The sequence below is a fragment of the Maniola hyperantus genome, chromosome 4 (genome assembly GCF_902806685.2).
Source record: "Maniola hyperantus chromosome 4, iAphHyp1.2, whole genome shotgun sequence".
NCBI lineage: Eukaryota > Metazoa > Arthropoda > Insecta > Lepidoptera > Nymphalidae > Maniola > Maniola hyperantus.
Window position 1 is genome coordinate 13926674 of NC_048539.1, and position 24151 is coordinate 13950824.

The 24151-nt window shown below is 37.8% G+C and overlaps 1 protein-coding gene across 2 annotated transcripts in view; it reads left to right on the forward strand.

Annotated features, from left to right (window-relative positions):
* Drip (aquaporin homolog protein drip) overlaps positions 1–24151 on the forward strand; it is a 100655-nt gene that overhangs the window by 10584 nt on the left and 65920 nt on the right. Inside the window, exon 2 of one of the 2 annotated variants that reach the window (XM_034985405.2) lies at positions 489–560. The exons of the other annotated variant lie outside the window; for it this stretch is intronic. Within the exon in view, the coding sequence (XP_034841296.1) occupies positions 489–560 (72 nt within the window). The remainder of the gene's footprint in view (positions 1–488; positions 561–24151) is intronic. 2 annotated transcript variants of the gene reach the window in all.

Here is a 24151-nt window from a genome sequence, read left to right on the forward strand (position 1 = left end):
TCTATATAGACTCCTAACTCATAGACAACTAAAATTAGATTACAGTCTTGTAAATATTTTCTTATGCTGATAAAAAAAAAAGAACTGGAACGCATGGACGACACAAGAGCCTCGAAAAAGTTGTTGGACAGCAAACCAGAGGGCCTTAGAGGCCGAGGAAGACCTAGACGTCGATGGATAGATAGAGTGGATACGGAGATGAGGCCAAAACCCTCATGTCCTTATTAGGTTCGGAGCTGGAAGGAAGCTGTCCTTGGGAATTCATCCTTGGGCTCAGTCTCAATAAGTATAGGTATTATAGTTGGCTTACAGAAAGTTAACAGGTTCTAAAAGAGAAAAAGAAAGTCGGGTAGAGCAGAAAGTTGGTGATTACAGGATCTCAAGTGTATCTAACGTGGATCCAAACCTTGCTCATTTTTAAAGTGTATTAACTTGTAAGTTTACCTTGTTATCAGGATTAAATGACTCAGTAGTGAATGTGGTTGCAGATCTAGAGACGGGCAATTCGAACTCCGCGCCAGAGCCCGTGGCGCAAGGCGGCGTAGTTTCACGCCTGTTCGGTAAGGATGCATGGGGTACAGCATTACTGGCATGCAACGTTGCTCAACTATATAGCTACATATGGCACCATGGTACTGATTCTGATGGCGACTAAATTTTAGAGTATTGGCATCCTTCTCTTACCAATGTAATAAATAAGAAAAGGACAGACAAACTTATTTTAATTTAAAACTGTCAAACCTCGTGATTTTAGGCACCAGTCTAGTTTATATTTGTAGAGTATCACTATTAAGACTCTTTAATTAAAAATTCATTTACTCCTTTTTTAACAATATTAAAAATAAAAAGACGCAAATACTCTAAAATTAGTTTAGAGAAAGATATCAGAATTGACACCAATACGTATGCTCTTTATATTACTGGGTATGCTTACAGTAATGCTAATTCTGTTGTACACAAATCTAAGCTTTTTTAAATTCGATGTCAAATCTATACCTAGATCGTAGTTCGACTTGGTTCAAACTTAAGAGTTGAATTAAAACGAGACCGATTCATGTAGAGATATATAAGTCTCAAAAATCTAATTTTGTACTCTATAGATTTCAGCCTCAGATAGACGTGGGTTTATTTGGAAGGGTAGCTTAATGAACCTAAAATATTATTTTGAATCTTGGCTTCGACTTGGCTCTAGTCGATAATTTAGTAATAACTAGTCGATGCCCGCGACTTCGTTAGCGTGTATTTATGTTTTTAAAATTCCGAACTCTTTAATTCTCCGGGATAAAAAGTAGCCTATGTCCTTCCCCGCGATGCAAACTACATATATCTAACGAAGTTTTATTAAAATCGGTTCAACGCATGGGCCGTGAAAAGCTAGCAGACAAACTTTCGCATTTATAATATTAGTATGGACAAGTAATAGGTAAGTATATATATAGGTATGAATGGATAGAGATTTTGTGTACATCCGAATTAGCACGAAATATTTCGTTTGCTTGGGTTTAGTTCTTTTAATTTTTTTTATGAATATTATTATGCACATCACCTAGAATTCCATGCTCATGAAGAGTGGCTTTGTCGAGCACTTTGATATCGTAGACTGGTACACTTGTTTTTTTGTATTTTGTATTGTTTTTTTGTATGGCACATTTGTTTTTATGTGTTTGTTTCTTTGAGCACCGATTTTGATGTAAATCTACCTATAGGTATTCGTTTGGATTGAAGTCATAGACTTGTGTGTTTTATAATAAGATGTTTTGTATTAGCACCAAATATTTATTGCTTGAGTTTTGTTTGCTTCTGACGTTCCAGCTTCGTATTAGATTTGGTCGCGCAGGTTTGGATGATTACTTACTATGTATTTAGATACCTATTCGTGTAAATATATGAATACACCGCATATGAAACCGAACCGAACCGAACCGAATATATGAATGCAGTAAGCACTGAAAGCAGTGCATTTTTCAGTTGGTGAAAATGTCACGCTTGTGGGCTTACTTGTCAGTACATGTGAGTATGTTTATACTGACTGATGCATTGTTCTTTGGCACTGTAGGTAGCTTTTTTTTTTTTTTTAATTCTTTATAGGCAAACGCTTGACCACAATCACACCTGATAGAAAGTTATGATGTGGCCTTAGATGGGACGCGTTTACCTAGAAGATGCCTATTCACTCTTGATTTAAAGACACCCGGGTAGTGATTGGTAGGAAACACATATCGTGGAAGAGTATTTCAAAGCTTTACCATGCGTATGAGGAATGATGATTCAACTAGTTGTACTAAAACTGACTGCATTTATTCTTCCGCACTGTAGTCATACGCCTGTGTAAGTCACTTTTAGTAGTGAAAAATGCGTTGTTCGCAGTACGTGATGTAATGCTCATAGCAGACGGGCTACGTACCACAACTAAATGTAGGATGAGGTGATGCAGGGTGCTCTTACTTGCATTATCGTATAATTTAGGTGCGATGGGAGAGATGAGGTAAGGCAATAATAAGGGTGTAGCGTGTCACCATTTATTCGGTGCGGCAGCACCATACAAAGTTTATCAAAAATGTAGTTCGCGGTAATTGTTGCTCATTGTAGGTAGCTTTGTGACCAGTGGCACGTTTGCGAAGGCTCTAATAAGCGCTTCTTGTATATCATGAAGTAGAACTTCGTGCATTAAACCTATCTTTTACTTCAATACAATTAAACATTAGCATTATCAAATAAATCTTCAGCTGATCGACAGTTTGACGTGTGAAATATATATTGCACAGACACTTTATCATTCCAAAATCATGTCTAAAAGCTTCCAGCAATAAATCTTGTGGGTACATAATATTTCCATACATAATCATCTCTAAATGTTTATGCACGCCGTTTATGTGAATCGGCCGAGTAAGGGCCTCTGCACAGTGCACATACAATTCTTCGAACATCGGACTGCCGATCGCTATATGCGAACTCGAAGCTCTTTGCACAAAAAGCTACCTACTACCTACTAACTAAACGAACTACTTACCAATGTATTTCAATGTTTGTAAATATAAATAAACCATTAAAAAGTTTAGATTTGACATCTATCGACGCTCCAAACACTTCTAACCTTAGATTAAGGATCACATTAGTAGAACTACTGATTCTAAGCACACCCTATTTTTAGAGTGTTCGCATCCACTTCTTACTATTGTAATATGAAAAGGACAGACGCAGTTTGACTGTTTTAAATGTAATTTTAAGATGGTAAAACCCGTGATTTTAGCGCACAGTCGCGAGCCTTCTGTTTAAATTTGTAGCGTGCACTAAAATTTAGAGTCTTTAAATGTAAAGTTTATGTTCTGTCCCCTTTTTAGTATTGTTAAAAAGAAAAGGATGCAGATACTCTAAATTTAGTTTAGAGAAAGACAATGGAATCGGTGCCATTATCACATCAGAAGTTTTTCCCATCCCAAAATCGCCCAAAGCGCCTAAAGAAATTTTCACTTCAAATGTCCTCGCTTCAAGACTCTGGCTTTCTTCTAAAATTGGAACCCCTTAATTTGAATTGGATTTCGTTTAATCTACATCCTCCATTCCTTGTAAACTGCAATGGGAACTTGGCAGTGGTGCGACGGGTATCGACTATAGATCATGACGGGGGACGTGCCGCAGATTCACTGATAGCAAGCACACTTTCAATGCGTAAGCGCATTTACATTTCTATTTACACGTAGATACATTCCATAAAACATCTGTATCCGACATTGCAAGTGATATGCATGTAGACACAGGGAAAAATAGGTTTTTAAAATATAAATAGCAAGCAAAGTCCCAAAGTACCTACTTATTGTACAACAGGGTTCCAGAGAAATGAACTGTACTGAGTTATTAAATAAATAATTATCATTATCATTATCATTATCATTGGTCCTCAATCCCAATAATTTACTAACCGGCTCGTTGGAAAGCCTAGAGCACCGCAGAGACGTAAGCTCTCTTTGCGTGTTCAATCGCCTTTATAATGGGGAGTGCTCTGAAGAGGTTCTTGACCTCATTGCACCCTCCTTTTTCTACAACCGCACCACGCGCCACCGTGAGCAATTTCACCCTCACTACCTGGGTGCCTGGTGCACTTCGACCGTCCATTGTGCCAGATCCTTCTTTCCACGCCCATGCAAACTCTGGAATCAACTCCCATCGGCGGTGTTCCCACTAGATAACAACATGGGGTTATTCTAGGGGCGGACCAACAAATTCCTGAAAGGCCAGCAACGCATCGGCAGTTCTTCTGGTGCTGCAAATGTTCATGGGCGGTGGTAATCACTTGTCACTTGATCAGGTGACCCCCCCTGCTCGTTTGCCAGCTATCTCTATTAAAAGCACCTGTCCTTTGAAATTTAGGTAGACACTTCAGTTTTATTATTTTTATGTCTAGACTCTAGGTAGTTATATCAGAACAAACACACACAAAACAACAAATTCCTAAAAGGCCGGCAACGCATCGGCGGCTCCTCTGGTGCTGCAAATGTTCATGGGCGGCGGTAATCACTTAACATCAGGTGACCCGCCTGCTCGCTTGCTCGCTATATCTATTAAAAAAAAAAAAAAAAAAAACAACAAAATGACATTGCATTTTGCACAATAATTATTATAACATAATTACACAACGGCCCCAAGTCCCACGATACAATAAAAGGAAACAATGTGACTAATTGTAGCTAAGAATCCTGCTGTCCACGTGTTTGTAACTACCTAGTACCTTCCAATCTATTTGATAATTGCACCTATAACTACTCTTTGAGTGAGCAATTAAATTGGCATGAATTGAATGTAACATTGCTCATAAATCAAAAATACAATAAAATAACTTAATTAAGTTGTTAACAAGAAAAACAATATTATTTGAATTCCTACCAATACAAAGGCTGGATGCACTGACTCTTATAGACTAACAGTCTTATTCATAAAAGTTTAAATTAAGAAGATCAGCCATGAAATCCTCTAAAAGCTTTCGAATGCCCGAACCGAACTACCGGCTTCCAGCCTAATAATCAGCCGCTTTAATTCTGAAAATCATCATCATGGCTCATTAGGCGATAATATCCACCGTACAGTCTAAGAAAATATCCTTCCATACCTTGGATCAGTCTGTGATCCACAATAGGTACTTACTTGATATGGTATGGTGAATTAAACTAGTTGACGATTCAAAAGCACTTGTAAAAGTTTACTTGAATAAAAATATGTTCTGTGTTATATCAAATGAGTGACATGTTTTAACAACAGCACAACAATCTTTAGGAAATTCAACACAGAGATAGATAGAGACACAGATAAGAGAAGGGCCACTACGGAGCAACGGATCGTGTGGTTTTTTTCGTGTGGTGGTCTCATTTTATTTCGGAAATCATAGAGAATCATAGGGTTTAGGTTTCAAAAAACCTTTATGAACTAGATTAAAAACCCTTCATTTTCTTAGTAAGCAGTAGACACGGTATGTATCCTAATAATATCTGCCCTCAGAATGCGGTGTGATTGAAGGACAACCATTAATCTCGCATTTTTAGGGTTCTGTACCCAAAGAGTTTTACCCTTTGGGTACAGAACCGTATTACTAAGACTCCGCTGTCCGTCCGTTTGTCTGTCCGTCTGTCACCAGGCTGTATCTCATGAACCGTGATAGTTAGACAGTTGAAATTTTCACAGATTATGTTATTTATGTTCTGTTGCCGCTATAACAACAAACACTAAAAAACAGAATAAAATAAACATTTAACGGGGCTCCCATACAACAAACGTGATTTTTTTACTCGTTTTTATAGATAGATAATGGTACGGAAAACTTCATGCACGAGTCCGACTCGCACTTGGCTGGTATTTATAATGTTAATAGTGATTCCACCCAAACGTCGGCCTATCCCATCCTATTCTATCGGCCACATAATTGCGGACACCTTATATTCGAATAAAATTATTTTTCTAAAGTTTTTTACATGAATGTCTCCGTACTAAAAAAAGAGGAGTTATTATTCTAATACCAATCGACATGTCAACACTCGACACCCATTGTATTCTAATAAGCTTCTATTTGAACAAAAGATCGTTATAAATAATATACTACCGCTATTAGTCGGTACAGCCAATTCATCCGTCACCATAATGAAACAGGCTAGTGTATTGGAAATGGTCGGATAAGTAGTGAAAGGATTTAAAAGCGTGAATGCAATTCCCTTTACTTTCCCTTGATGTATGTGAGAGCTGCCTGTTATTATGCCCGCAACACACCATCACTACTTACCCATAATATAATTAAAATGCGAAAGTATGTTTGTTGGTTTGTCCTTCAGTCACGCCGCAACGGAGCATCGGATCGACGTGATTTTTTGCATGGGTATAGTTCAAGAACTGAAAAATGACATAGGTCACTTTTAGTCCCGGGAAATCAAAGTTTTCTCACAGGATTTTGAAACCTAAAAACGGATTAAGTCGCGAGCAATTATCTAGTTTAGCTATATTATTTTGTCCCTACTCATTTTATGATCGTGGTCATCTCTTGCAATCAAAGAGTTACCACGTTCTTCAAAATTCAAGAAACCTAGAAGTCGCGGGCATCTTTAGTTTTATCATAGCTTACTAGCTGATGCTCGCTACTTTATGCGCGTAAGTAGGTACTTAGATTTAAGTTTCTAAAAATCCCGTGAGAACTCTTTGTTTTCTCGAAATCAAAAGTATCCTATGTTAGTCTCCAGGATTTAAATTATTTCAGTGGCTGTCAAGACTTGTTCAGCGTTTGAATAGTAAAACGATACGAAATTAGACAGGCAAAGTTTCGCATTTATAATATTAGTTTGGATGGATATTTACCCACCTACGGATAATATAATTAATATGTTGCATGTTTCGATGGTTAACTGCCAAATGTTTTGACGGCTAACTCAACGTCGAACACAGCGATGTTTAGAATAACAAGGCTGCACTCCATTACGCTAATGAGAGAACACGAAAGGCAAACGAGATTCAATTAAAATGATTAATTAATGCAGAAGCTCCTTTTATCGTATTTATTTACTGCACTTATCCTTGCGTTAATTAATGAGAGTAAGCATCATCCATCCCATATGATTAATTTGTTGATGTCATTAATTTTAATTTGATTTCTTAAAAGGTTACGCCAAATTCTCATGACCGTGGTAAAGCTATCTGGCATAGATAACATTATAATAGTTTTTAGATCCACTCATAAAGTTCCATTTACGACAGAACATGACTTCCCGGGCAGTTGGCACCGACTTATGGTGTTATAAGTGGGAGGTCCCCGGTTCGATACCCGGCAGGGGCAATTTTTCTAATAATTTCTAATAATGATTTCTTATAATTTGTCTTAGTCTTGTCTTTTGGGACGCTTTAGTACCTAACAGTGATCTAATTCTTATAACTTTTACTAGATCATTATGAAACCTCTAAATAAAATTGATGGTCAGACTGATTATTTTTATTTTCTCATTAGATAGGTAGGTACTTACCAACTTACCTGTATTGACCTACATCATACTTTTTTCTCATAACGAAATAAAACAAACCACCTGTAATTTTGTTCACATAACTTTACTGCTAAGTCGTAAATTCTATACACTATACTCTATACTCGCCATGTGAAAGTTCTATTAAAATAAGATAGAATGTTTTTTCGTTCCTATAAAAGCTGGGCCCACATAAAACGCGGCATCCTCGCTAGTTTGATTTGATGAGAGCGATGTGCATTTGCCTCGGGCGAGGCACGATCCTGTCTGTGGCCTGCACTGCCGCGCAGAGCTAACTGCCGATTGCTGAACTTGTTTAACTTTTAATACGTCATTAATATTAAGGCGCACTTGCACAAGGACAGTTAAATAAAATCAGTAAAATTTTATGATGCTGTCACTTTTTGGCAAGAGCTAAATCCGGTTGCCAATATGTGACACCATTAACAAATGTAACAGTTAAGTCGACGTTAGCCCGACTAGTTTCGAACCCTACCGGGGTCCTTTTTCACAGGGATTCGGGGAAGGTGCCGCGCTTGGTTTAGGCTATTAAAAACAAAAGGTTGAATAACTTTACATAATTTCAACATGAATAGCTCATAGCTCACTCTGACCATGGGCAATTTGGATCGTGATCAGTTATTTAGATTAAATAACACCTCAATGTGATATTTACTTTCTATCGTCCGAGAATTTGATATTTAAGGTTCCTCTCTTCGCATTGAACTCCTTATTAAAACACTAATAAAATGTGTCTGTCTTTGAAACCGCTGAAACAATTTCGACGGGACTTTCACAGTCATATATCTAGAGCAACGTTCAAGCAGTGAACTGGGAACTTTTGATCCCAAAAAAGATCTCATAAGGCTTCCTATGAGATTTTCAACAATCTGAATCCACGCGAACGCATATGCTCAAGAAAGAGTTAGCAAATAATAGGTAGATATAATAAAATAGATAATGTCCACGATTTCGGTCGCGTAGATTTAGGTTTTGAAAAATCTTTGATTTTCCGTGTCCAACTCCAAAAGTAGCCTATGTCCTTCCTCGGGATGCAAGCTATCTCTGTACCTACCTCTTATTCAAATCGGTTAAACGGATATCTCGTGAAGAGTTAGCAAACAGACAAACACATTTTCGCATTTATCTAAATATATATAATAGGAAAAGGTGACTGACTGACTGAGTGACTGATCTATCAACGCACAGCTCAAACTACTGGACGGATCGGGCCGAAATCATGCAGATAGCTATTATGACGTAGCAATCCGCTAAGAGAGGATTTTTGAAACTTCAACCGTTAAGAGAGTGAAATAGGGGTTTGAAATTTATCTAGTCCACGCGGAAGAAGTAGCGAGCATTTAGCTAGTAATATTAATATGGATATACCTATCTGATCTCCCACTAAATAAAGTATGCCTCCCTACATCAGAGGACCTCCCAACTCAATTTTCATATCCATCACAATAATTTACAAATCACATACGATTATTCTGTCACAAGATTGCTTTTGTAGGATCACTTCAGTAAATTTCCGTTTAGTTGTTATGAATATAGCCGTCTATTTTGGTCTGCTGCAATCAGTCAAATTGTCCAGGTCATGAGACTCTCGAAGCGAAGGAAGCTGCGGGCGAGGCCCACGCATTGCTGACAATTCCAACCAATTGTAGTATAGTTAACATTTTATATGGACGCCTACAAGTCAATAGTCTAATATGTCTGTGTAGGTATATGACATTGATAAATAATCTACATAATAGGTATATAGAAGGAAAAGGTGACAGACTGAACGCAGAAACTACTGGACGGATTGGGCTGAAATTAGGCATGCAGATAGCTATTTTAACGTCAGGCATCCGCTAGGAAGGGATTTTTGAAAATTCAAAGACGTAGTCGCAGGAATTAGCTAGTGGTATTATAGGCTTATCACTTGATTAAGACAACTTTACCATAGTGTAGGGTGCTTGTTGCATCGGGTGCGGGCTTCGGCCGTGGCTACATACCACCCTACTGGCAAAGCCGTGCCATCAAGTGATTTAACGTTCCGGTACGATGCCGTGTAGGTATAAACCAAAGTGGTATGGGTTTAATAAAAACTGTCAGACCCCTTCAAGGTTAGCCCGCTTCCATCTTAGACAGCATCATCACTTCTCATCAGATGAGGTTGCAGTCAAGGGCTAAATTGTATCGGAATAATTATAAAAAAAATTGCCAACTGCCACCCTTCTGCAATCTGCACACTGCCTGCCTCGGTAGCCGTCTTGGGAAAAAATTATTAAATTCTTCTTCACTTCGGTATAAAAATTAAACTAGAAACGTGATTTTTACAGCAGTATAGATAAATAAACAGTTTGTCATGCTACTAGCAGCTTTCGAGAAAAAGAGCCATGACATGACACACAGACGGATAGACTAAAACGCTTTCGTTAGCTAAAGCTATCTATATATAGTAATTTAACTTATTAAAACGTAATAACCCACGTAAACATATTATATATCCACTCCAAAATAAACAATTTAATTTAAAAGTTATGATATTTCTAAATAGCGATTAGTTTATCTATGACAAATAGTCCATACTAAGATTTCATCATAACTTTTTAGAATCCGTTCAGTAGATCTTCCTACATCATTACGTAAATCTATTGAAGCAAGTCAATGACCCCTAAAACGCAATTTGTTTCAATAACTGATATAATATGTAGGTATAATGATAGGCTACTTAGGTGTAGAATTAGGGTAACCAAATGTAATGTGAACAGTTAAGATATGTCCGGATTTAAATTTAGGTCTTGAGGGATATGCTAGACGCTAGAACTAGACATAGACTGCAATTACATCAAGTAGTAGGTGACAGCCGACAGGCAGATGTACCGCTGCGAAACGTTACATGAAAAGATGTCTACATAAAATAAATGATTTGTTTTCCATAATATGATCACACTGATATTAAAAAGGCGAAAGTTTGTGTGTATGTGTGTGTGTGTGTGGGAGAGTGTGTGTATGTTTGTTACTCTTTTACACAAAAACTACTGGATGGATTTGGCTGAAATTTGGAATGTAGATAGATTTTACCCTGCATTAACACTAATATTATAAAGGTGAAAGTTTGTGTGTATATGTATGTGTGTATGTTTGTTACTCTTTCACGCAAAAACTACTGGATGGATTTGACTGAGAATGTAGATAGATTATACCCTGCATTAACTTATAGGCTACTTTCTATCCCGAAAAATCAAAGAGTCGCCGAGAGATTTTGAAATATGAAAATCCACGCGGACAAAGTCCGGGCATCAGCTAGTAATATTATAAATGTGAAAGTAGCTGTCTGTTCGTCACCTTTTCAAGTCTAAACAGCTGAAACGATTTCGACATTTGACAAGGAATTACTTGAGTCCTGGGGAAGGACACAGAATACTTTTAATCACAGAGAATCTAAGAGTTTCCACGAGATTTTAAGAAGTCCTTATTCCGCGCGGACGATGTCTCAGGCATTAGCTAGTTATCTATGTATAGCTGCCTGAATTTAATGAGTTGATATGGTAACCCTATGGCAGAGTTCGAAACTGTGCCGATGCCCTCTAGTGGGTGTTCTCCATACTTACCCATCGAAACGCTATTTTAGCAATCGTTCAACGTTTCTGCCAACTATCGTATCTGGAGATAATAATTTTACTATTGTATGGTGGGTAGGTTAAAAGCTTTCTTCGAGCCATGTACTTGTAGTGCTTGCAGCTCTGTATGTTATTTAATTTTCGCCGGTATAAAAGTAAGACAGAACGTGTTTTTTAAAATTTATACTAGTAAGTAATTTCATTTAGATTATGTGGGTAGGCACAAGGGTTGTTGCGGATGCCAATATTTTGACATCCGCGGATGCGTATGCGGATTATTAGAAGTTCACAAACGTGGATGCGGATGTATGAATTAATGTGAGCAAACAAGCAGCCGCATCCGCATAAGCATCAATTAATGTGGAGCTTTTACGGATGCGGATTCATATTTGCAACAAGAAACGGCTTACAAAAAAAGTGGACGAGGCCTGAGTGGCGCGTGACTCGCACTTGTTTGCTAGCTGATATCTTTGTTCGCAAACTGACAAAAAAGAGTACAATGGTACCCAACAGGGATGTTACTGATATTTGCATCCGCATCCGCAATTGCGGATCATTCGCATTAATTCAGACATCCGCGTGCGAATCCGTGGATGTGAACTTCTAATAATTCGCATCTGCATCCGCATTCGCGGATGTCAAAATATTGGCAACCGCAACAAATCTGTTATGGATATCTACGATCCCATGTACATATTTCTTAAATACTTAGAATATATAAAGCTATTATGTGGAAGTACAATCAATCACTACCCAATACCTATATTATAAATGCAAAAGTATGTTTGTTTGTTGGTTTCAATCACACCACAGTGGAGCAACGGATTGACCTGATGTTTTACATGGATTAAGTTGAAGACCGAGAGTGGACCAGGTAACTTTATATCCCGGTAAAAAGAAGAGTTCCTATAGAACTTTCGAAAATCTTAATCCAAGCGGATGAAGTCGCGGGCATCAGCTAGAAAAGTAATATAGGTAAATCCGAAAGTCCGATTGAAATCTTTAAAAAAAAGGAGTGAGCAATTGCTTACACGCATTACTACGAGATTTCGCGGTCGATTTACATTCTTTTTTAATCGAGAGAAAATACTCTCGCATTGATTGACGGATGGTTTTGTTTTTGTTCGATCTTTTATAAAAAATTATTACATTTCCAAAAGATTTGTATAACGTAACAAGTTACGGAGTGTTATTGAAAGGAGTTAGATCACGTCCGATATACGTAATATTGATGGATTGAACATCAAGATGTTTAGAGTTTATCTTAACTGCCCATTGTTTTGTGTTGCAATATAATGGTGTGTCCACACTCCACAGTAAACCATTGCTGCTAGCACGCTAGTGAAAGGGTACCTAATTGGAAAGTGTTTTGTAACTATTTAATTGCTGCGTCTAGTATGTAAGTATAGGGTTCAATTTCTTTTTTTAATTCATTAAAAAGTTCTCACGAGCGATTTTACCTGATTATAAACAGTGTAAACCATTCTGATTCTGAGAGGAGACCCGTGCTTAGTATAGTCAGCAACGGGTTGCTCATGATGATGATGAAACATTGTAATCTTAACAGCTCAACAGTGAAAAGGAGGGTTGAAATCCGAATGTTCGAAGATTCAAATTCATGGTGAATTTAAACTCGACCCGTTGTACAGTAATCGACAATCTTTATAATATATGGCATGTATGTACTATAAACCATATGGCTAGTTCAATTGACCTATAAAAGAGCTCTTTGCGCATAGTACTACTACCTACCCAAGCGCCAGGTGTGTCTAAATCTAATAGCGCCCTATGCAGTATGCATCCAAGCGCGACTTTGATCGGAGGGGCCATAGAGATTGTCGATCGTAGATAGAATATGATTTTACTACTACAGGACAAATACTAAAGGGACTACGGCACCCTACCTGTTTGTACCTATTTGTAAATTTGGCTGAATAAAAGGTTTTTATTATTATTATCATATATTATTTGCTCTCACGCCCGTGTACAAAATAGATACATATAAAAGCCAAAAGAGTTATAATATACTTACATACATAAAAATAAATAAACCTACATAAACATTACATATTTGTACCGGGCGGAGGATTACACCCCGGCAGGGGAAACCAAACGGCCGAGGGTCAGGGCGACAGGTGAAGAAATCGGCGGACTATCCTAGCCGAGTCCAGCAAGACCGCTTTTTGCATCCTGGCTGCGAGCGAACTGCCACGGAACCCCAGTCGACTCAGATGGTGAGCGAGGCTGACTGGGATCAACCCATTCGCAGATATGACGATTGGGTTGATTTCAGTGGACTCCACATGCCACATGTCGGAAACCTCGTGAGCCAGATCGAGATACTTGCGCTTTTTCTCCGTCTCAGCTCCCACGAGGTTCTCGTCATACGGAATAGTGATGTCCACCAAAAACACCCTCGACTGTGCCCAGTCCACCACCACCGGTTATTATTATTATTTTCTGACTACGGTGCAGATACACGCTAATGTGACCTTTGCATACGTCATCAGTATCAATTCTTTGGCGACTCTAGCGCATTCTTATAGGTCTTGTGGATCGATTCTTCTTATACGATCACGCATTTAAATACACATAGGTACGTCAGACACCCCACACAATTGTGCCAAAGAGATCGTCAATATTTTTATGTTGTTTATTTGGCTAAGTAGATACAGAAATACCTACTTAGAGCCATTGCAAAACACTTTGCCTATGCCTTATTGGAAACTTTAAAAGCAAACAAAAACCTCTTTAAAATGTTTACTTTGCGTAATACCATTCATAAAATCTTGACTAAAATAATTACGATTTAGCTGTAACATTATAGTTAGCAGCACATGTTTCCAGTACTAAATACGGTTTGTTTACGGCTGTGTGCAATCTCCTTAAAGCTAGGCGTACATTAACTACACTGAGTTAATTAATATAATATTGGCTACTATTACCTGAGTGTATAGCCTAACTATCAAAGGCCCAAATTGGCAACAAATGAAATCTTCATATTCCTATTGTCTTAAAATAAGTGTTGCCTTGCCCCCGAGTGTTTCGATGAATGAATGCTTTCAGCTTCTAAAAATCTGATGGTTTTTTCCTAAGAAGTTCAAATCGCTCAGGCAGTAGTAGCTAAATGGTAGCTAATGTGTATTTAGCCTTAGAAAGCTTTTTTTCGTAGAGGCGATTACCGTCGGTGCTGAAGTCTTGGTGTGGTCACGGCGTACTAGTAAGCTAAGCATGTATCCAGTAGGAAAGACTGACGATATTTAAAGAGGACGACTGTGGAAAGCTGAGGACATGGTGTAGTGGACCTCACTAAGGAAGGCCTACGTTCAGCAGTGAACATCCGTACGATGAACAGGCTGATGTGATGATGTTGATGATGAGTTTTTTCTTCAAAATAGTAATGAGTAGTAGCTTTACGATAAAGTCACATTTGTATTTTCTTCTGGCTCACAAAAACATTATTATGTGTCTAACAGGAACCGCCAATAGTTCGTGCCAACTTTTTGTATCATTAAAATCACTAGAAAGTAATTTAATAATACGTCAACAAATTTATTTAAAAATGAATCTTAAAACGTTTAGAAATAACGTACTAAATGCATGTAGATAAGTAATATAAGAATTCATAAAATAGTAGCCCTGGAAACCTACAAAAACTGTTGGTCATGGGCAAGGTTAAAGGAAGAGGCCAAGAGAACGTAGGTCATGCGCAGCTCAGATCAACAGCACCACTCTTGGTACATCTGTCTATGAGAGCAATGGCTATCCAAAACACTGAGGATCAGGGTTGGAGTAATTTGAAACGAATGTTTAAAACAAGTTAAACATTAAAAAATAGATACAAACATGTTTTTAATCCTACTTAAAACATAATGTTTAAAAATAAAAGATTTTTTTTTCAACCCTGCCGAGGAGCCCAGATGGAACGCTCTTCAAAATTCAAATGGATGAGAATATTGATTTGCGGCAAGGATCACGATCCTTAGCGATGAGGAAAACGATGCAGAGAGAGATATACCTAAGAATATTATGTTGCAAAACGTGGTTTTCCAAAAAGTGTCAATAAGAAAGGTTCTGAGAAGTTGTGTAGAAGCGCGCGCCGAACGCAAGGCATTTTTCCAGTAGGTACTGAAAACGTGGACCAAAAAAATATTATGTACAAACGTACTTAGGTACTTAAGTACCAACCGATGTACATTACTTTCTGCCGTGTACTGTACTAATTCCTCAAAGATAAGAACCATAGTCACCGCACATCAAACACTTCGTACCTATATCAATGCATAATTTTGACTCAACAGTGGCTTTGGCTGTAATCTGCAATCGGTTTTTTAAAGGTTCTGAGAAGTGCACTTTGACGACTTAATATTTAGACGACATGCGAAACCTTAGCTATGTAGGTACTATGACACTAACGTTTCGCAGAACTAATTTTTTTGCCAATCTTTATATCAAATCGCCCTGAGTAACTAGAGTCTAAAATGAGTACTGGGAATCGGGTAGAGGCCTTGTTGTTTTATTTTCGGCAAATGTAATATTAAACGTGACTCGAATCGAAATATGTACGTAAAACATATTATTATTGTCAACGAGGTAGATAGTTATTCTGATATTATCTACTGCTACAATAAGGGCAATGAATCATCAAAAGCTTTTAAATAGCCGACATTTTTTAAGTTTCATAATAAAAGATTTATCTGCCCACGATGTAGGTACCTACTTATGATATCTGTACTGTAGGTAGGTAGATATTGGTTAGATAAGTAAGAGGGGCAAAATCTCCTCGATGAGTTGTTCGAAACAAATTCATTTTAAGTGAGGATAACTAATTTAATCACCAGAATTTTATGGAGTCTCGTAATTAAATTAGTTTAATCTCCACTTAATTTTTTTAATTTGTTTCGGACCACTCATAGGGGGATATTGTTAAGGCGTTCCCAATGCTCCTATTTCATACCCATTCAAACGTGTTGTAAGGAATGCGCCCCTGCTCCCAGCTCCCTTGATAAATAATAATATTATTATGTTCTTTTCAAATGACATGCCAAGGACAAGTTTCTTTTCAATTTTTTATTAGTTATGAATAAAATTTGTGTCGTTGTATGCTGGTTTCGAACTTGGCCGGTCTTCGGGGTCCTATAATAATATTCATGACTCATGAGCTCGTCGGTGCGGATTCGGAACAAACCGTCGCATTGGGTCTATAGGAACTTAAGTTTTGTGTTTAGTTTTTCTTTATAGATGTAGGTGATAGCCAAACTATTTTGATTTCGCAAAAGGGAGCCATTTAATTGTTTTATTATTTATCAATTTATTCACGCTACCTTCGTGAATAATTTATAGAGATTGGTATTGCAACTTCTAGTTTTGCGATCACTATTATGAATGAGATAAACGATATCAAACTAGAGCGAGCCACTGAACTTGAAACAATAAAGTTGTGATGAGAGATATCTAACGATTCACGGTACTTATTTATCAGGTAGTAAGGATAATATTTTTATGAATATTTACACAGATGAATATTTTTCTCTGTTGGATGTTTTTAAACTTGATTCATCTAAAAACCATTCATACCAACCGCAATGTCATTGTTTAGTGCTGTCGTAGCTTGTGTCGTAGAAGATGTTCCATTGTTTGTTAGTACACAACCGAGAATAGCAATCATATGTAAATGCGCTCGCGTCTTCGGTAATTTAATAAGATGTCTGTATTGTTTCTAAACTGCCAGTGTTATATAAAAAATTGCTAGTTAACATAATAACGTCTTGTTTTCGTATACAATTTTGATGTTTTGATGCAATATGGTTATATCTACTATTCAGCACGCGGTAATAAAAAATTAATAGGTACCTACTTTTTGTTTCTGGGTTAGTATTAAACTTTGTACGGAATTAACGATTTCTCTAGTAACGCAATAGTGTAAATCATCTGGCATACAAGAGCTTCCGGGTTTATTCTGCTGATAGGTCAAATGATCTTTCCAAACCTGGTTTCTAATGACAAGTTTTGGACTCGACCGCTCTATATATGATTCCGTGTAGCTTAAATTAATTACTTTTTTGTGTATTATTAGTATTTGTCAGCGGCTTTGTCATTTGTAAAGCACAAAGACTGGCACCAAAAACCTGACAGCCAGAATGTGAAGGTCAAAACCACTTCTGATTGGCTGACTTGTACCACAACTTTGGTGCTAGGCTTACCTACTAATTTGCTAAGCATATTCGTAGGTGATAGACTCCAGTAACAGTTTTATTCAATCGAGGTTCACCTGGGGTTCGATTATAGTAAAATGATGGCTACATCTACACTGTCACGATTGCAGTCATCTCTGATCGACCGACGCGTGACGCCGACGCTCACTCACTATTGGCTACAATGCATTGTTGCAACATGCATACCATAAATTCAGCCAATCAATTTAACGATTGCGAATTGTAATAAGATTGATGCAGGTTTTCCGGAATATCTTTCTCAAAAACAATGTCACATGTCTCGTGCGGTTATCTATCCGTTTTTAAGTCTGCAAAAGTTTTGTCGATGGAAAAATCGCTAGAAAAGATTGTAGTACTAGAAAACTGGACGGAGTCGTGTTTGTAGGCTTGTTTCACATAATTTCAGTAAAAATAACATATGATTGTAGGAAATGCGAGAGGGAATCATACTCACGTCACGTTCGCCTCGCACATGACTTGACGTGAGTATGATTCTCTACGCATATTGTGTCGTTGTCGCTAATGTGATGCTCCGGCAATCATAGTACTGTAATAACGGGCGTAATGTAAAATCTAAATAATAAAAAAAAACACGACTGCCTGCTATATTGCTTTTTTCTCTATCAAAAATGTAAGATTATGTAAGGATTTTAACATTCTAACGATCCAAGTCTGCTCAGGCATTTTTAGAAGCTATGGTGAAATAGAGAAACTCCTCACATACATAGTTACATATTATATGAACCCTGAAAAAATTACACTTCTTTTTTTGGCAGTTGTGTAATAAAATCGGATCCATGAAAAAATAATTGTTCAATAATTTACAAAAAAAACGCTCTTCTTTTCCACTATCATTTTTTTATCGGGGCCTCCAACTCAAAACTTGCTCTTTACTGAAAATATTTGACATTTTACTAAAGGACTTAAAGTTTGGAGGTCCCTCAGATCCGAGGTTGGGAGCAAATTGCCCTACGCCTCATTCTTTACGTGCCTAGCTGTTATGAAGTGCTTGCCCCAAAAAGCACTTCATAACAGCTAGGCACGTAAAGATTAAAACCCGTGCACGTTCAGCAGGGGTTTTAATCTTTAGCAAAGACAAGGAGTATATTTTCAATAATAATTTCAAATCGCGAGCGCAAAGCCGGAGAAGCCAATCGCCTCAGCTCATGGCTTGGCCGGATATGACACGATTCAAGGTTGTGCATTGTACATTTCACACGCACAGACACCTCCTTCTGAAGGTTTAGGTTACGTCTTAGTTCTTGGCATACTTAGGCATATCCATATTGTGGTTGAAAAATATAATATTAAAGAAAAAGCGCATTTAAATCGGTCCATCAATCACGTCGTTGCAGCAGTCACAGGAACAGGACATGTATTCGGCGACGGTTTGTCATCTATGTAGGTAGGTATATAGGTATAGGCTTTGAAGCGTCCATGCTCTGTGAAGATTTGTGCTTTGAGATTTTGTAACCTAAGTCTTTAAGGTCTCTAAGGTCTTGTTGGCTTGCCTCGCCTTGGGAAAAAAATTCTTGTGGTGGCTCTGGTGATCGGGGCTGAGTTCGGTCCTACCATTTGGCTAGTGTGCTCCTGCTGAGCTGCTGAGGTGTTTGGCGAGGGACAGAGGGAATCGGTCGTAAAATTTGAATAACTGGGTCGAGGGATAAAAATACGCACATGTTATTTACGCTTCGCAGTGCGTGCGCGCTTTTTTACGATTCTTTGTATTAACTTGTATGAGCTGCGTGCGACACGTTTGGCTGTCGCAGCGCGCTGTGGTTCCACGTTGTCGTCGTCATCTCAACTCATCGCCAGCCTACTGCTGAGCACGAGTCTCCTCTCAGAATTTCAACCTCACCACCTGGGTGCCTGGTGCACTTCGACCGTCCGTTGTGCCAGATCCTTTTTCTCACGCACATGCAAACTGTGGAATCAACTCCTATTGCAGTGTTCCCTCTAGATTACAACATGGGGTTATTTAAAGGGCGGACCAACAAATTCCTGAAAGGCCGGTAACGCATCGGTGGTTCCTCTGCTGGCAGATTCATGGGCGGCCGCCTGCTCGTTTGCTCGCTATTTTTATTTATAAAAAAGAGAATGCGTTCATGTTATAGTTCACCACGCTGGCGAAGAGCGGATAGGCAGAGTTCGCATACCTTTGAGAGCATTATTGAGAACAAGATGGAATTTCTCCGAAATCCTTCTTAAGGGATACGTACCTACTCAGTAATCTCTCTATCAACAGATTTGGTAGATCCACTGGTTTCGGCTGTGTATTATTCTGTCAGTCAATCACTGTTTAGGGTTCCGTACCGGGTTTTCAATAGGAAAAACGGAACCCTTATAGGATCACTTTGTTGTCTGTTTGTCTGTCTGTCTGTATGTAGCAACATAGCCTATATAAATTCTGGATAAAGAAGTGAATAGAGTATGGTGAAAGAATTGATAAATACGATTTAGTAGTTTTAAAAGTTCATGAATTACAAACAAACAGACAAACAAAGTATAAATAAAATATTTACATATGATTTATTTTTTGTAGCCTTGTGTGTCCAAGCCATAAAAAGTTCTTGTTTGTAATTAAAATCTCTGGAATAAATTATTATCTTTTTTGTGATTATAAATGAAAAACTCGACTTTTTATTGCACACCGTGTTTATGAATTCTATTCTAGAAATATTAGCTTGACTCGACTATCGTGAACTCCATATTTTAATAATAGAACAAAGATAAAAACAGGAAAACATCTTATAAATCATACGTATGATCTAGATTGTATCACGTAACTCTACTAGCTAGTTTGTTCTCTTTATTTTGCTGTTTAAACTCGTTATAGCAATCAATCAGTAGGTATAGTACCTACGCGGCAGAAAATAATGTATATCGACCTTTAGAAAGAGGTATCGGCTTTGTAGAGTGTAGTCTCTGTCACTCATACCTATGTGACGTTTTGTCGGTCTCAACGACAGAGACAATGCTCTACATAACCGATACCTCTTTCTAAAGGTCGATGTACATTATTTTTTGCCGCGTACTGTATACCTGTTTTTAAAATATGTTTTCGGCAATCAATCTACCGGGTGGCCTAAAGAACAACTGCGTCGTGTCGCGTCGGCCTGTATGGTCCTCCCCACTGAGTAGAAATTTCTGTTATAGGCATATGGTCCTCCATCTGGGTCTAACTGGTAGGTAATGAGAGGCGAAGCGATGTATTAGGTAGGTACTATGTACATCAAATTAGCAGTGTCGCGACGGCATGGTCACGGCCGGTGATAATTTCCACGGCTTATTTGCTTAACTCCTTTACGCTTCGCATTTTTCAGCTGAAACAGTCTACATAATTGATTACTTTATACATTTTCTTAAGAAAAACGAGGACAAAATAACTATTTATAAATGTTACATCTGCTTACTTACGGTCAAATTTTAATCATCAGTCTGTCGGCAAGTTACAGACCGTAAATCGTAATACCCCGTTGCCACTAATTGTCGTCTGTCGGCCTGGATTTTAATCGGATGTTCCAGTGGCAGAACATTTTGGTTTCCGACAAGTGTGTGGTTTCCGACAAGTGTGAATAGCTTCATATAAAATGTTCTGCCACTGGAACATCCGATTAAAATCTGGGCCCGACAAGCGGGAAGGGGGGGTAAAACTGTGGTAGTACTTACTGCCAAAACGGTAGGTACTTTACCGCGGTGAAGAGACTATAGAGACTTACTTCTGTCGAAGCCTTTTTTGACCGACTTTCAAAAAGTAGGTGGTTCTCAATTCGGCTCGTTTTTTTTTTACTTTATTTTTTATTCAGATTCAAGTAGCCCTTGACTGCAATCTCACCTGGTGCTGAGTAACCAAGATAACAGAAGTAAGTGACGATGAAGTCTAAGATAAAAGCGGGCTAACCTGGAAGGGGTAGGTACCTATGGCAGTTTAATTTAATAAACCCATGCCCCTTTGGTTTCTACACGGCATCGCACCAAACACAACATAAAATTATAATGTTAAGTATTTAGTGGAATACTTTTGGAATATAATAATGTAACATTCTCAAGGGACTTTAGTAGTAGTAAGTTGGTTCCTGGATTCATTTTCTACAGAACTCGATTTATGTAAAAAAATACGAACTACTTAATTATACTGAACGTATTTCCACAAATTACGTGAGAATTATTTATTGCCATCTATTTGTTTGCTAAACTAGCGGCACGCTATGATGGCCGGTTTGACGTTTGTCCGCTCATGAAGTTCCGTATTAATTGATAACGACTTTGAAGGAAATAATTGTATTACTTTATTGACGATAGTGATGTGCAGAGATTCATAAATTTTATCGAATGTAGTTTTAGGTTTAGGACTCAAAATTTATTTATTAAATTGATTTCTTAAATGTATACAAGTGTAGAAAAATCAGTTTGCACCATTTAAGGGGTGAATGTACTTGTGAATATGAAACAATTTTCACTATGTGGACAAACCTCTGAAATCGCAAAAAAATATCAATAAATTTTTAAAAATGGAATCTAATACGATCGTCACATAGGATCGCTGGCTAGCACAACTACTACCTCCGGCAAACTCGCGTCAATGCTCAATGCAAAACAAAGCAGTTTCGAATTGACGTTGCTTCGAAAAGTATAAACTGTCAGTGCAATGCGATTGTGATATAGTTTTGACCTGGCTTTGGATTTCAAATATTGATACTGCATTACTGTTGACCCTTGCTCGTTAATTTGGACTCTGTTCAAGCCCTTTGTTGTGGATTTCGTCGATATGACCGAACGTACGCAGAGAACTGTTCTAAATAGTCAGACACGTGAGTTCCTAATACGCCTTCGTAACTATTTCGATCGTGAAGCTCAAAATGGAGGGCCAATTTTACCTATAACGTCAGTGGTTGAACGCGTAGCTGATGCGCTTAATATTGGACAACGAACTGTTAGACGGATAACTAAAAAAAAATATGGCGAGACTGGCACAGAAGAAAATAAACTTCACACACCAAAAAAGAGGAAAACGAGCAAAACCAGTCGTAGGCATCGATAGCTTTGATGCCGATGCTATCCGAAGACATGTTTACGGCTACTATTTACAGAAGGAGTATCCAACAAGAAAAAAGTTGGTGCATTCACTGAAGGAAGCTGGATTATTCTTCGGTGGGGAAAGTTCTTTAACGAAGATTTTGAAGACCATTGGATTTCGATACAAAAAATGTAACAAACGCAAAATATTGATGGAAAGATTTGATATAGCGATGGCAAGGTATACTTTTTTACGGCAAGTGAAAGAAATCAAAAATTGGCAAAATGTTGTGTTCTTGGATGAAACATGGCTTAATGCTAACCATACTGTAGGCCGTTCTTGGAACGATGACACAGCAGCATCTACTTCCAAAGTTCCTGTAGGAAAAGGATCGCGACTTATAATTTGTCACGCCGGAACCATCAACGGGTTTGTCGAAGGTTCTCTCATGGCTTTTGCGTCAAAAACCACTGGAGACTATCATGAAGACATGAATGGAGAAAAGTTTACTGAATGGTTTACCTCAATGTTGTGTAGCCTCCCTGAACCATCTATTATAATTATGGACAACGCCCCATACCACTCGATGCAAATTGACAAGCCACCTGCCCAATCCCAAAAGAAAGCTGATATCGTCGCATGGCTTCGTAAAAATGGCGTAGATGCAAACATGAATATGTTAAAAGCGGAATTAGTACGTCTTTTAAAAGAAAACAAACCAACCAAGATCCGATACGTCATTGACGAAATAGCATTAGAACATGGGCACAGAGTTATACGGTTACCGCCTTACCATTGTGAGTATAATGCGATTGAGTTGGTGTGGGCTCAAATTAAGGGATATGCTGCAAGACACAATACAGAACCCCCATTTACCACAAAAAAAATGCTAAAATTATTAGAAGAAGCTTGTGAACATGTGACTAAAGGAGACTGGGAAAGGTTGTGAATAGAACTGTTAAATTAATAAGGGAAGATTATGAAAGAGATGTGAAAATAGATAATATTATAGAAAACGAACATATAATTATTAATGTATGTGATGATAGCAGTGACGACAGTGAAAATAGTAGTATGGACGAATCTGATTAATTATGGCCTTTTGTGGCACCTTTTTCGGTATCTTTTGTATTCATATGTTTCTTGTGTGCATATAAAGTATGTATATTCATTTTCGTTCAAATATTCAGTTCGTTCAAATAAATTAAATAAACATATACATTTTTGTTTTATTAAACCTATTTAATCAGGTACAAAAACAAAACTTAATTGTTTTTTGTTCGAGAATAAATTGACATTCCACATCACTATTGTAATGTGTCAAACCGGCCATCATAGCGTGCCGCTAGTGTAGATATGGGCAGGACAATGGTAAATATATGCAATTTAAATAATTTATAACGCGTTAACTGAGACATGGGTAAGCGCCCGGTTTAGTTTAGCACGTAAACAATAAAATGACGCATCTAAATAAATAGATAAGGTAGCAATTTGCTCCATCATGTTCTGAACTTGGCATTGCCAAGGTGCAATGTCAGGGTGCCCTCAGACATGCAGCACGATAGTCTAATGGCCATTGCAAACTGACGAAATGTAGTATTAGATAGAGTAGAGTCGAATCTTTTTGATAAGTGTAAAATTTTACCAATTCTGAATAAATAATTTGAGTTTGAGTTTGAGTTTGAGTAACAAATTTACGGTTTTATCCATTTTGATATAGTTTTTGAATTTCACGAAGACACGAAGACGAGTGGCTCATGATTGTGTTTAAGTCGTATCGGTATAAGTAGGGTACATTAAATGACAGAGTTTGCAGCG